Source organism: Anas platyrhynchos, chromosome 31, assembly GCF_047663525.1.
Source record: "Anas platyrhynchos isolate ZD024472 breed Pekin duck chromosome 31, IASCAAS_PekinDuck_T2T, whole genome shotgun sequence".
Lineage (NCBI taxonomy): Eukaryota > Metazoa > Chordata > Aves > Anseriformes > Anatidae > Anas > Anas platyrhynchos.
Window position 1 is genome coordinate 4,834,759 of NC_092617.1, and position 15,399 is coordinate 4,850,157.

Here is a 15,399-nt window from a genome sequence, read left to right on the forward strand (position 1 = left end):
GTGCTCCAGGGTCTGTGTGCCAGGGCAGGGCCTCTGCTGCTTACCAGGCTCAACACTCAGCCTGCCCAGGGAGCCCAGGTGCTTGGACAGGGGAAGGGCAGGGCAGGGGCTGCCTGCAAAGGGAAGGCATTTTCTGCACTCTCTGCCTGCCTCTTCCTGCTCTGATTGTGGCGCAGGCTCTGTGTTAATGGGGTAGTTGGATTTGCACTGGTGACTGAACTTCCTATTGCATTGAACTGAGACACAAACAGGTTAGTGATGAACCTCAGAATATCCCTTCTATTCTCTCTGCTTACACACTGCACCAGGTCTTTTCTGTGCTGTTCTTTAGGACCTGCAGGCAGGGGGATGTGTTTTTTTAGCACAAACTCTGAATACATCCATCCCCCAGCTGAGTGTTGCAAGAAGCCAGCAGCTGGGCCCCACGGGATGGACAGAGGAGCCCTCCTCAATATGAACTCTGGCTAAGGTTTCTGCCAAAAGCAACAAGATTTACCACTACAGTGGAGCAGAGGTGTCCAGCTTGGGGGCTGATGGGCAGAGGTGGCTGCTGTGTACAGGACACTCAGCAGGCACAAATGAGGGCTCCAGACAGGGAGATAGACAAAGATCCTCTTGGAAACAGGGAATGTAAGGCTTTCACTGGGAATTTTTGTCAGAAACATTACTCATAACAGTCTATACATGTATATTTTTTACTCATTTCACAGGTTCTATGTCAGAAAATGCCCAACATCAGTTCAGTCACTGAGTTCCTCCTGCTGGCATTCGCAGACACACGCGAGCTGCAGCTCCTGCACTTCACGCTCTTCCTGGCCATCTACTTGGCTGCCCTCCTGGGCAACGGCCTCATCCTCAGTGCCGTAGCCTGCCACCACCGCCTCCACACCCCCATGTACTTCTTCCTCCTCAACCTCGCCCTCCTCGACCTGGGCTGCATCTCCACCACTCTGCCCAAAGCCATGGCCAATGCCCTCTGGGACACCAGGGCCATCTCCTATCAAGGATGTGTTGCTCAGGTCTTCTTTTTTGTCTTCTTGGTTGTAGCAGAGTATTCCCTTCTCACTATCATGGCCTATGACCGCTACGTTGCCATCTGCAAGCCCCTGCACTACGGGAGCCTCCTGGGCAGCAGAGCTTGTGCCCAGATGGCAGCAGCTGCCTGGGGCAGTGGCATTCTCACTGCTGTCCTGCACACGGCCAACACATTTTCCCTTCCCCTCTGCCGAGGCAATGCTGTGGACCAGTTCTTCTGTGAAATCCCCCACATCCTCAAGCTCTCCTGCTCAGATGCCTACCTCAGGGAAGTTGGGCCACTTGTGTTTACTGTTTCTTTAGGCTGTGGTTGTTTTGTTTTCATTGTGGTGTCCTATGTGCAGATCTTCAGGGCTGTGCTGAGGATGCCCTCTTGTCAGGGCCAGCACAAAGCCTTTTCCACGTGCCTCCCTCACCTGGCTGTGGTCTCTCTCTTTGTCAGTACTGCCGTGTTTGCCTACCTGAAACCCCCCTCCATTTCCTCGCCGTCCCTGGACCTGGTGGTCACACTTCTCTACTCGGTGTTGCCTCCAGCAGTGAACCCCCTCATCTACAGCATGAGGAACCAGGAGCTCAAGAATGCAGTGAGGAAACTCTTTCCATACATTCTTTTTAAGCATCCATGATGTGTTCAGAAGATTTATTCTTAATAATATGCAAATATTTTGACTCACATTATGTTGTATCATTTTTATCATTACAAGTGTTATCATGACATTGTCATTAATAATAATCCTATCAGAAATCAAAGGATATTTGGGAAAATGAGAGAACATTTTTAAAATTACTTTTCTCTGTTAATATTTTAACAATATTTTATTTGTTTTTAATAACGTAGTTCTCAGCATTCTGAATGTTACATTTTGTGTTAGTTTTTTCCATATCATCTAATGTACACACAGATCCAGGTTTCCTAGGTAGATAAAGACAATAAAGAATTCAGCGGTAATTCGTTGGTCTCAGTATCCCTCTCCTCCCATCTCCTCTGGAGCTGGGGGAGCAGCCCCAGCACACAGGAGGGGCTCGGGGCCAAGAGCCCAGCTGCCACATGCAGGAGCAGCCCCGGTGGCCCTCGGGGCTGCCCCTCACTGCCCGCTGGGCTCTGCCTCTCTGCTGCCTTCGGGTCGGGGCTGCTGCTTCCCTGGAGCCATGGCCATGGCCAGCAGCAGGACATGGCCTTTTCCCTGCTGCTCCCTTTGGCTTCCTCATTGTTCTCTTGTGCTTTCACATTCAACTAAGTCCTGAGGTCTCTTGTATCTTGCTGACAATCTTATTGTTTGTACAGTAGCATCTCTTTCATTGCACAGCTCTTCCAAAGCTAGTGGTAGGAGTATACCCAAGGAACTGCTGCGTGAACGGGAACCCTATTTTACTGGGCTTTGACTGGCCTGGAACTGCTGGCCACTCCTCTGCTGATGCAGCCCAGGATACAGCTGGCCTTCTGGGCCACAAGGGCACACTGCTGGCTCATGTCGACCTTTTCATTCAGCAGAACCCCCAAGTCCTTCTCTGCAGGGCAACTGTCAATCAGTTCTTCTCCCAGCCTATCCTCCTGTATGGGATTTCCCCGGCCCAGGTGCAGCACTTTGCACTTGGACTTATTGAACCTGCTTAGGTTCACATGGGGCCAAATTTCAAGCTTTCCCAGAACCATTTGGATGGCATCCCTTCCTCTGTTGCATCAACTACACCACTCACCTTGGTGTCATCTGCACACTTGCTGAGGGTGCACTTGACCCGACTGTCTATGTCATTGATAAAGACATTAAACAATACCTGTCCCAGGACAGACCCCTGAGGTACAACACTTGTCACCAGCCTCCACTTGGACATAGATCCAGTGACCACCTCTCTCTCAGTGTGACCTTCAGGCCAACTCCTTATCCACTGAATGGTGCAGCCATCAAATGCGTATCTCTCCAATTTGGAGATCAGGATGCCATGTGGGATAGTGTCAAAGGTCTTACAGAAATCCAAGTAGGTGGTCTGTCTTCCATTTTTGTCTGATATAGTCACTCCATTGTAGAAAGCTACCAGATTTACTCCTTGGAGAAGCCATGCTGGCTGTCTGAGATCACCTCTTTGTCTTGCATGGGCCTTGACATCGATTCCAGGAGGATTTTTTCCATGATCTTATCAGGCACAGGGTTGAGGCTCACCATTCGGTAGTTCCCTCGGTCCTCCTTTCTATCCTTTTTTAAAAAATGGGAGTGATATTTTCCTTTTTCAGGTCACCAGGGACTTCACCCAACCGCCAGGCCTTTTCAGATATGATGGAGAGAGGCTTGACAACTACATCAGCCAGTTCCCTCAGGACCCTGGGATGCAACTCATCAAGCCCCATAGACTTGTACTTGTTTAGTTTCTTCGGGTGGTCTCAAACCTGCTTTTCACTAAGAACAGGTGGGACTTTGCCTCCCAGCCTCCATCTCTGGGTTCAGGGAAATGAAAGACTTGGGAAGCCTGACTGGCAGGGAAGACTGAGGCAAAGATGTTGTTGAGGCCCTCAGGCTTCTCCATGCCTGTCATTACCAGTTTACCCTTCTTATCCATCAGAGGGGGTACACTCTCCTTGGCCTTTCTTTTCAGAGCTATGTATCTCTAGAATCTCTTCCTGTTATTCTTTGCATCCCTTGCTAAGCTCAGGTCTATCCGCGCATTGCTTTCCTTATCCCATCTCTACACACCCAAAAATGAAGCATTTGTGAGGGCCTGGAAAAAGAACTCAAGATCCATGTAAGCTATTCTGGAAACAAAACTAGTAGGTAGGATGCGCAATTTTGTAGAGAGGCAGAGCTGATGGGCATACTGGGCAGGATACTCCTTTAGGCCCTTTTCCCTCCTGACTACAATGCCACTTCTCTCTGAAGAACAGAATAGCCCATAGAGGTGAGACATATACTGCCTATGTCATAGATGTCATCAGAAAGCTGATCCCAATAAGATATGGGGAGGTCAGGAGCAACCTGGACACGAGAGATGTGAGATTTTTGGGTGGCAAGAGGATCATTGCCAGCAGAAATTAATGATTTTGTAGAGGTAAGAGGAATCATGTAATGTAGATTATGCAGCAACACTGACTTGTACAGTCATGTATGGCCCTTACACTATTTTAACCAGTAGTTTTAATCCTTAAATCTAAATGCTGTTCCAACACTCTGACAGGAATCCATTTTCCTAAAGCTTGAACACGAAGTATCCCTTGAAGCAAAGCTCAGCCTATAGCCCCTTTCCCTTACCTTTACTCTCTTGCTCACCCTAATCCCTTCCCTTAACATTAGTATTAAAATGCTCTATTTAAACCTCAACATATAGGCAGATGTAAAAATGAACTAAACCACAGAGCCTGCCCATACCCTAAACATAGAAGAACACCAAACCTTCCCATTAAACATTTGTTTACTCTGTTGCCTTCAGGGGGCAGTGGCGACCTGGTTCAGGAACGGCACGGCAACCAACCCCAGGCCGCTCAGTCCATTGGCCGCTCAGTCCACTGGAGCAGTTTTCTCCTGATGGATGGACCCCGTGGTACGGACCCATATCTGGAGCAGTTCTGGAAGAGCTGCTGCCTGTGGGAAGCCCACGCCGGATCAGTTCATCAAGGACTGTATCCCGTGGGTGGGACCCCACAGCACAGGGGACGAGAGTGACCGAGAAGGAGCGGCAGAGAAGAAGTGCTGTAGACTGACCATAACCCCCATTCCCCCGTTCTCCTGCACCGCTCGGGGGGAGGAGGTGGAAGAGGGTGGTTGGGGGGGGAGGTGCTTTTGGTTTCTTTCCTTTGTTTCTCACTTCTCTAGTTTGCTAGTAATGAGCAATAAATCTTACTATCTGTCTTCTTATGCTGAGTCTGTTTTGCCCGTTACAATAATTATTGCATGATTTTCTTGTCCTTATCTCAATCCTTGAGCCCTTTTCACATATTTTCTCCCCCTTCCTTTTGAGGAGAGGGGGAGTGAGAGAGCGGTTGTGGTGGAGCTCGGCTGCCCACCTGAGTAAAACCACCACAAGGACCTACACAGGAGATCCTGAGGCAGTCTGGCCAGGTTCAGGGGGACCCCTACTTGGGAACGGGCTGGGTATCGGTCAGTGTGTGGTGAGCAATTGCACTGTGCATCGCTTGATTTATTAAACTACATTATCATCATCATCAGCGGCAGCAGCAACATCTCTTCCTTTCCTTTGCTATCAAACCATCCTTATCTCAACACATGAGCATTTCGGGGGTGAGGATGAGCTATGTGGTGCTGAGTTGTCTGCCAGGATAACGCACAACATGCTTGACAACCACAGTCCAAATCACAAATCACACTTTCAAAAATCAGTCTCTGACATCTACAGAGAGAAGCCTTCCTCTGAGGCCAAGCCTGTCTCTGCAGGGGCAGTGCCCGTGTGCAGGGGTGCAGAGGAAAAGAGTCCCATCCCAGCAGCACGGCCAGGGAGCACCAGCGCTTGGGGCATGCAGAGCTGCTCTCTTGCCAATGCTGCCCTCTCCTGCTGAGCCCTGCTGGTGGGGTCAGGCCCGGTTGCTCCTCTCACTTGGTGCCAGTGTTGCTGTGGGGCTGTGCTGGGACTGCAGGCAGGGACAGGCAGTGGGCACGGCAGTGGCACAGCTGGCCTCCACTGCAGCACCTCCCTCCTAAGGGGGGATCTCCTCCAAGGTGGACTGACCAGAGCTGAAGTTCTCAGTCTGGTGTGAGCAGGCAGAGGAGAGCTCTGCAGCCACAGGGCAGCGGGCACCACAGACCCCTCGCTCTGCAGAGCAGCACGGCCAGCTGGGGTTCGGGCTGGGGCTGGGGCTGGGGCTGAGAGGGCGCTTCTCCTGAGTGTCTGCTAGGCCAGCTTCAGGCTCATGGCTTCTAGATACAAATGTGATCCCCACTGTGCACTAGGAGCTGAGAGACTGCCAACAGGCATGGGGCTGGAACATTACCTGCAAGGTCCCTCCTGCTTTAGCTCCTCACAGGACTGGCACGGAACTGGCTCCTGAGTGTCAGAGAGGCTGGGAGCCCAGCAGGTGTGCCATGAGCTTGGAGGATCACAACCAGATCACTTCTACCTGGGCAGGTCCGGGCCCAAAAAGGGGGTGTTTTGTAGGTGTGGAATTATAAGCTCAGTGGTGCCTCAGAAACACTAAGTCCAGCAGGAAGCGAATGGTTGTTAAATGGCCTGTGAGGTGACTGCTTTCTGAAGTAGCTGACAGGTCACCCTTGACTCCTGGCTGGGATCTGTGCCTTTAGGCTCACATCTGCCAGTGCCAATGGTAGGGCAACAGAAGACACTTGCTGTGCATGTAGTTTCTGAGATCGGCTCTTTCTACGTACCTGGTAGGCCCCATGTTGGAAGAGGTCTTGGATAGCGGTTGTCATGTCAGAGGTGTCAGCTTTTGCCTGAAGTCATCCTTTAGGACTGCTTTCAGTTTTCTACACAGAGGAGGCCACTGCCTCCAAGACGCTTGGGGCAAACTGCATGAGGGTTTGGAAAAAGATAGTCTGGGTGCAAAGAAGCCTTTCCGTATCCAGAAGTTGGAGGCAGGAAACAAGATTTTGGGGTGGTACGAGAGCTGCAGAACACATTGTGCAGGGTTCACCTACAGCCTTTGTGTTCTTTTCCATCCTGACTTAGGTGCCATGTCAGTCTCAAGAAAGGAGTAGCCAATGGATATGAGGCACGTACTCTGAAATCATGAAAGCCATCAGAAAGCTGCCTCTACGAAGATGACTGATATGGGGAAGTCAGGAGAAGCCTGGCCAGGAGAGATGTGAGATTTGGGGGAGGGAAAAGGAGCTTAGCCAGCAGAAATTAATGATTTCTGTGATGTTAGAGCGTTCAGGCAATGTTGATTCTGTGATAAAACTGGCTTAGAACAGTCATTCCCCTATTTTAACCAGTGACATTAATCTGCAAACCCAAATGCTACTCCATACCCTGACAGAAATACACTATTCTTATGCCTGACCTCAAAGTATCCCTTGAAGCAAAAAAACCTAGCCCATAGCCCCTTTCCGTTAACTTTACTCTCTTGCTCACCCTGATCTAATCAGCCTGTGGGCCACAAGAAGGGTGGGAAAGCTCTGATGAGCTCAGCTCTGCCTCAGGATCTCCTGCCCCAGCAGCAGGAATGTGACTGTGGCAGTGACTGTGAGGCCACTTCTGTCTCTGCACTTGATAGGGCAGCAGCAGGAACGTGTCACGCAAAGGGACTGGGAGGTCACTTGTGTCTGGAAGTGGCAGGTCAGCCTTGACTTCTCCCTGGGATCTGCACTTTTGGGCTGACATGTGGCAGTGGCCCTGCTAGGCCAGCAGAAGGCACCTGCTTGGCATGCTGACTGTTGGCTTTGCTTCCTTGCAGCACTGTACAGGGGTGCGAAGGTGTCATAATGAAGTAGCATCACTGTACCCACCACATCCCACAGACCCCAAGACTAGCCCTGAGCCAGACAGGGGGGTGCAGGGTCTCCTCTCACAGTTCTAGGGGTCAGGCCTTGGCTCTTCTGTTTCACCAAAACCAACCAAGATTTTTCTCAGCACAGTTCTTTGCCTGTCTGTAACCATGGCCTCCAATTTTCTGCCCTAACAAGGCCCTGGGGAGGCTTTGTTAGTAACAGCCCTCAGTGGGGCCCATTAATACTCCAAGTCACTTCAGCTTTTCCTTCTGACTTTAGCTTCATCAATCTCCTCTCAGCACCAGAGCCGAGTACAGGGGGACAATCACCTCCCTAGCCCTGCTGGCCACACTGCTTCTTATGCAAGCCAGTATGCTATTGGCCTTCTTGGCCACCTGGGCACACTGCTGGCTCATATTCAGCCGACTATCAACCATCACTCCCAGGTCTTTCTCTATCAGGCAGCTCTCCAACCACTCCTCTCCCAGCCTGTAGCTCTGCTTGGGGTTGTTGCGCCCCAGGTGAGGAACCCTGCACAAAGAACCCCAGAAAACTGAAGAGCAGGGAGCAACCTCTTGGCTGTATTCCTGGCAGCAGCTTTGGGGAGGCGTTCAGGCTTCTGGGTTTGCCCTGAGCCAGACCCTCCTGTTATTGTGGTGCTAGGAGGGAGGCAGCTGTGACCCAGGGCTGCACAGTGCCTGCTGCTGCCTGCAGCCACAGGGATGCCACTACAAAGACAACAGGACTGTCACAAAGGCCTGTGAGATCTGACGGCTTATCCGAATAAAAGAGCACAGGAGAACACACTGAAAGTCAAAAGAGAACAGCAGTGACAAGGCCACGTCCTGCTGCTGGCCATGGCCATGGCTCCAGGGAAGCAGCAGCCCCCACCCAAACTCCATGTAGCAGCTGGGCTCTTGGCCCAGAGCCCCTCCTGTGTGCTGGGGCTGCTCCCCCAGCTCCAGAGGGGATGGGAAAAGATTGCAGCAGATAATAATGTAGTTCTGGTGGTGTTTTTTTTTTGTTGTTGTTGTTTTGTTTTTCATTTTATTTATTATGTTTCTCTACATAACCTACTTCTTTCAATAATTAGATGAATGGGTCACTATAGATGAAAAAATATAAATAAGAAAATCAGGTAGCAGGTTAAGGAAAGCATAATTTAAATCAAAAGAAAGAATTTGTAGAAAATACTTATAGACAAATATAGTAACAAAAATTTTTCCTCACAGTTCCTGAAATAATCAGGGAACTCACAAACATTATTGATTGCAAAGAAGCATGTATCCAAATAGTCTCCTTACTGCATCCTTGAACTCCAGGTTCCTCATGCTGTAGATGAGGGGGTTCACTGATGAAGGAACAACTGAGTAGAGAACTGACACAATAAGATCCATGGATGGGGAAGAGATGGAGGGGGGCTTCAGGTAGGCAAATACGCCAGTGCTGACAAACAGGGAGACCACGGTCAGGTGAGGGAGGCACGTGGAGAAGGCTTTGTGTCGGCCCTGCTCAGAGGGCATTCTCAACACTGCCCTGAAGATCTCCACATAGGACACCACAATGAAAACAAAACAACCAAAGCATAAAGAAACACTAAACACAAGTGCCCCAACTTCCCTGAGGTAGGCATCTGAGCAGGAGAGCTTGAGGATGTGGGGGATTTCACAGAAGAACTGGTCGACAGCATTGCCTCGACAGAGGGGAAGGGAAAATGTGTTGGCCGTGTGCAGGACAGCATTGAGAAAGCCACTGCCCCAGGCAGCTGCTGCCATCTGGGCACAAGCTCTGCTGCTCAGGAGGCTCCCGTAGTGCAGGGGCTTGCAGATGGCAACATAGCGGTCATAGGCCATGATTGTGAGAAGATAAAATTCTGATACAATCAACAAGACAAACAGAAAGACCTGTGCAGCACATCCTTGATAGGAGATGGCCCTGGTGTCCCAGAGGGCATTGGCCATGGCTTTGGGCAGAGTGGTGGAGATGCAGCCCAGGTCGAGGAGGGCGAGGTTGAGCAGGAAGAAGTACATGGGGGTGTGGAGGCGGTGGTCACAGGCTACGGCACTGAGGATGAGGCCGTTGCCCAGGAGGGCAGCCAGGTAGATGGCCAGGAAGAGCGCGAAGTGCAGGAGCTGCAGCTCGCGCGTGTCTGCGAATGCCAGCAGGAGGAACTCGCTCACAGAGCTGCTGTTGGGCATTTGCTGACATTAAGCAGAGCCTCCTGTTGAAGATGACAATGCAGATCAAAGTTAGAACAGACTTAAATGAGGAAAACCTATTCCCTGTCTTAGCACACACCCCAGGCGATCTTCTCTCTTTACAGGAGAACCTGCCAGAATCTCATTGTTTCCATTTTGATCTCTCTGTGCAATGCTCTGGGATTCTCAGTCTCCTGTACAATCCTGAGAACACATTAACCTCAAACTTGCCTCTTCTGCAGTGCAGGAATCGGAAATCACAGAACCAAAAAAAAAAAAAAAAAAGCCTTCTCCTTCAGATAAACAAAGCCTCAATCTTCTTGTGGAAATGACACCTTATAAATGCCATTCTCTAAAGCATCTTCCACTCCTTTCTGGAGAAACAGAGAGACCCAGCCTGACAGATGCTATCAGCTATTGGATGTGCCAGCTGTAGAAGACCCCTCTGGCAACCCCACCTGCAGTGCCCTGCTGCCAGAGCCTCACGGTGCCAAGAGCCTGCAGATGTGTCCTGCCACACGCTGCCCTCTGTTGCTGTGCTCCTCAGTGCCTCCAAGCCCTCTCTCCTTCTGTCCTCTCTGTGTGCCAGCTGCAGTCAGAGCCTCCAGCCCTGCTGCGCTGTGCAGAGGAGCTGCTCCTGGGCACAGCTGTCTCTCTGCAGCGCTTACCAGGAGCTCCCCTTGGGCCCAGGAGCCGGGCCCAGCTCAGCAGCACAGCACCCAACCATGGCATTGCTTGCTCTGTGCCCTTGGGCTCCCTCGAAGTGTCCCCAAGGCCTCAGGGCTGACAGCTCCCCAAGGCAGCAGGGTCTCTGCTGGGGTGTGGTGTCTGAAGCAGCCTGAAGTCATCACTTACTGCTTCTCTCTGTAGATGTCAGAGAGTGATTTTTTAAAGTGTGATTTGTGCTGTTGGACTATGGTTGTCAAGCATCTTGTGCTTTATCCTGGCAGAAAGCTCAGCACCACATAGCTCATCCTCACCCCCAAAATGCTCATGTGTTGAGATAAGGATGGTTTGATAACAAAGGAAAGGAAGAGATGTTGCTGCTTCTGCTGCTGCTGATGATGATAATAATGTAGTTTAATAAATCAAGCGATGCACAGTGCAATTGCTCACCACACACTGACCGATACCCAGCCCGTCCCCAAGCAGGGGTCCCCCTGAACCTGGGCAGCCTGCCTCAGGATCTCCTGTGTAGGTCCTTTGACCTTATGTTGTTTTACGTCAAAATCAGTAGTGGTGGGACTTCATTCAGTCCACAGACGTTCACCATTATCTTCCACTCCCCATTAGAATTTTGCACCGTCCATATGGGTCTATTAAAGGGTGAGAAAGCCTTGCTGATCACTCTTTGGCTCTCCAGTCAATGAACCAGCTCATGCATGGGAATCAGGGAGTCTCTGTTAGTGCAATATTGCCTCGGGCGCACTGCTGTGGTAGCGATTGGCACCTGCTGCTCATTGGCCATCAGCACCTCCAGAGCAGAAGGGTCCTGTGAGAGAGTGGGCAAGGTAGACAACTGTTTGATGTCCTCCATCTCCAAGGCAGCTGTGCTAAAGCCCACCAATACCCTTGTGGATCTTTGAAGTATCCTTTCCTGAAGTAGTCTATGCCAAGGTTGCACAGAGCCTCCAGGCCAGTCCCAATGGGTTGCATTTGCCACTCCTTCCCAGCTAGACTCACTTCAGCCTCCAATACAGTTAACTCTTGGGTTTGATTTGTTTGATTATTGTAATAATCCTCAAAGTCCAGTACACCCGATTGTTCTCTCCCTGTCCCTGGCTTGAGACAGGGCCTCTCTCATCCTGCTCATAGTATTCATTACACTGTTTGGAGGACTGCCTGCTGGAGCATCAGTTTTCTCAGAAGAACCACTTTTTGCGAAAGGTTTTCCTTGTGCTTCATGTATCCGTGCCTCTAGGGTCGAAGTAGATTTTTCCATCCCATTTTCTCATGGTCTTTCCATGGTCACACAGTCAAAACTACAGGGTTGCACGTGGTATGTACCCACTTGCTCATTGGTGTCCTAACAAGAGAGGGGGGACCAGAATGCTCTAAAAATATTTCCCTGAAGGGAATGAGACACTAAGACACCATTCATTAAGTTTCCCTAGCTGTCCATTGGAAAGATCCTCTACGCATACTCAAATCTCTTCCTCTTTCATATATCCAGCACGGTGACTAGGATGTGGAACACCCTCATCACTGTGCTGGCGCCTCCCAAAAAAACCTGTAAATGCCCGTGGCCTTCTTCCTGGGGGAGAGTTGTCCTCCTTGCACAGCTCCACCACCCTGCACCAGATGCTGGCCAGCTTCCTGGCTGAGGACAGCACCCTCTTTGCTCACAGAGGTGGCAGCACTCTCAGCTGCACCTTCTGCATGACCGCAGTGCTTCCTTCTGGGGCCATGTCCTACGGTCAGCCCTGGGCTGTATGCCATCCCTGTTCTCTGCAAGGCTCGAAAAGTGGAAGGCCTGACTCAGAAGGAAGCTGTACCTGAACCAGGGGAATTTCTCTCATGTACAGGAATTCTTTCTCCTCCTCCCAGCTACAGTTCTGTGGCCCCAGTGTCGTGGACACCTTCTGTGGTTTTGCCCCATTGCTGGAGCTGTCCTGCAGTGCCACGGTGATACTCATGGTATTTGATTTCATAATCTACATTTTGGATCCAATCTTCCTCTTTCCTCTCATGCAGTTTTCAGGTGTGTGTGTGTCCTGTGTTGGCAGACTCAAAGACTTATCCTCCTGCACTTCTGTCCTCACGAGTGTCACTGTTTTCTATGATACTGCCATCACGGTCTGAGAGAAGCCCATAACAGCCCTCCTCAGAGATTTTAATGAAACCCTTTCCCAAGAAAACATCATCCTCCCGGTCACTCCTCAGGTTGCATAGAGGTGGTGTTGGAAGGGTGAGAGAGGTGCTGGTGGAGCTGCAGACGTTGTTATAAGACCTCTCTCAAAGACCTTGGAAAGGCCGGATAAAGGAGAGACATTGCTCAGGATTTTGAAAAGGCAGAGGTAAAAGGCATCTTCTACAAGAAGGCTAAACAGAAGGATGATTAAGACTAACTAAGGATTGATGAAAATGCCAGCATTAAACCTAGATCTCTAACCAAATTAAACTAAAAGCCTCAAAACTTTTCCTTATCCCAGATCTTGAGAAGGCACTTTGAGCAGAACACCAATCCCTCCCTCAATGCCTTTGCCATTCCTTTAACCCTGGAGGGTGACCTCTACTTCCTAAACATTAACCTGATCATCTAACCCCCAAAGCCCTCCACCATGCACACAGCACATCTCAGCTTCAACCCCACTCCAACCCATAACCTCAGCTGCTTGTCCCCTTGGGGCAGAGCTGGGACTGTGAGGTCCTGCAGCAGTCCCATGGCATTGGAAGAGGCATGTGAGGTGACAGGTATGTGATCAGATCACAGGCCACAAGGTGGAACTGGCTGGAAATGCTGGGATGAGGTCAGGTGTGCCTCAGGATGTGCTGGGCCTGCAGGAGGCACATGGCTGTGAAGGAGGCTGGGAGGTCACTTCTGCCTCTGGAGCTGACAGAAGGAGGAATGTGGCACAGATAGGGACCATAAAGGGCAGAAGCATGCAAATGGCATTGAAGATGATGGCGAGGCACCATCTTTTCTGTTCAGGTGGTAGACCACAGGAAGGCTGATTTCATGGGAGTCATGCTTGAGGTATAGCTAGTGAGACCATAGAATCAGAGAATGGCTCCTGTTGGAAGGGACCTTAAAGGTCATCTGGTTCAAACCCCCCAGCCATAAGCAGGGATGCCCCCCCTGAGATCAGATTGCCCAGGGCATCATCTGACCTACTCTTGAACAGCTTCATGGATGGGGCATCTCTAAGGTCTCTCAGCAACCTGTTCCAGTGCCTCACTACCCACTAATCGAAGAAATTTTCTCCTAACCTCTAAGATAAATCTCTCCTCTTTTAGCTTAAAACCATTCCCCCTTGTCCTATCATTATCTAATTGAGCAAAGAGTCACTCTCCATCTTTTTATACAACCCTTTTAATACTGAAAGGCCACAAAGAGGTCATACTGGAGCCTTCTTTTCTCCAGGCTGAACAGCCCCAGCTCTCTCAGCCTTTCTTCATAGGAGACGTGCTCCAGCCGCTTGATCATCTTTGTGGCCCTCCTCTGGACCTGTTCTAACAGACCCACACCCTTCTCATGCTGGGGGCCCAGTCCTGGATGCAGGACTCCAAGTGGAGCCTCACAAGGGCAGAGTACAAGGAGTAGAAGTAGAAGTGACCTCCCTCCACCTGCTGGCCACTCCTCTGCTTATGGAGCCCAGGATGCAGTTGGTCTTCTGGGCTACAAGTGCAGAATGTACTGTCTCATTGTCGATTTCACTGTCTGTCGTAGATAAAGATATTAAACAGCACCAGTCCTAGGACAGACCCCTGAGGTACAACACTTGTCACCAGCCTCCACTTGGACATAGAGCCATTGAGCACCACGCTCTGGGTGTGACCTTCAAGCCACCTCCTTTATCCACTGAATGGTTCACCCATCAAATGTGTATCTCTGTAATTTAGAGACCAGGATGTTATGTGGGACAGTGTCAATGGTCTTACAGAAGTCCAAGTAGATGACATAGGTTGGTCTTCCCTTGTTGTCTGATGTGGTCACTCCATTGTAGAAAGCCACCAGATTGGCCAGGCACTATTTACCCTTTGGTGAAGCCATTTTTGTTTTCTCGGATCACCTTTTTGTCTTGCATGTGCCTTGACATCGATTCCAGGAGGATCTTTTCCATGATCTTTTGAGGCACAGAGGTGAGGCTCACCATTCAGTGGTTCCCTGGGTCCTCCTTTCTACCCTTTTTTAAAAATGGGAGTGATGTTTTCCTTTTTCCAGTCACCAGGGACTTCACCCAACTGCCAGGACTCTTCAAATATGATGGAGAGAGGCTTGACAACTACATCAGCCAGTTCCCTCAGGACCCTGGGATGCAAGTCATCATGCCCCATAGACTTGTACTTCTTGAGTTTCTTCTGGTGGTCTCAAACCTGCTCTTCACTTAGAGTGGGTGGGACTTTGCACCTCCAGCCTCCATCTATCGATTCAGGGAAATGAAAAACTTGTGAAGCCTGACTGGCAGAGAAGACTGAGGCAAAGATGTTGTTGAATCCCTCAGCCTTCTCCATGCCTGTCATTACCAGTTCACCCTTCTCATCCATCAGAGGTGGTACACTCTCCTTGGCCTTTCTTTTCTGAGCCATGTATCTCTAGAATCTCTTCCCGTTATCCCTTGCATCCCTTGCCAAGCTCAGTTCCATCCGTGCCTTGGCTTTCCTTATCCCATCCCTGCACATCCAAAACTGAAACATGTGAGAGGGCCTGGGAAAAGGAGCCCTGCATCCAGAGAAGCCATTTGGGAAACAAAACTTGTAGGTAGGAAGCATGATTTTGTGGAGGTGCAGAGCTGATGGGCACATTGTGCAGGATTTTCCTAAAGACCCATGTGTCCTTTTCCCTCCTGACTACAATGCTACTTCCTTCCCAGTAATGGAGGAGCCAACAGAGGTGAAAAAGATACACTATGATCATGAATGTCATCAGAAAGTTGACCCCAGTAAGCTACGGGGAGGTTAGGAGAAGCCTGGACAAGAGAGATGTGAGAATTTGGGGTTTGAAAATGAGCGTGGCCAACAGAAATTAATGATTTCATAGAGGTAAGAGGGTGCATGTAATGTTGATGCTGTAGTAACGCTGACTTAAAAGAATCATGTATGGCCCTTACCTTATTTAG

At 50.1% G+C, this 15,399-nt stretch overlaps 2 protein-coding genes across 2 annotated transcripts; one reads left to right on the top strand and one right to left on the bottom strand.

Moving 5' to 3' along the window:
* The first annotated feature begins 725 nt into the window (after positions 1-725).
* LOC119715339 (olfactory receptor 14C36-like) lies at positions 726-1,661 on the top strand. The gene has a single exon (XM_072029691.1). It carries the CDS (start codon positions 726-728, stop codon positions 1,659-1,661), a length of 936 nt encoding a protein of 311 aa, XP_071885792.1.
* Positions 1,662-8,683: 7,022 nt separating this feature from the next.
* Positions 8,684-9,619, bottom strand: LOC140000006 (olfactory receptor 14C36-like). Its single transcript, XM_072029692.1, has one exon. The coding sequence runs from the start codon at positions 9,617-9,619 to the stop codon at positions 8,684-8,686; it is 936 nt and encodes a 311-aa protein (XP_071885793.1).
* Between the last annotated feature and the right edge of the window lie 5,780 nt (positions 9,620-15,399).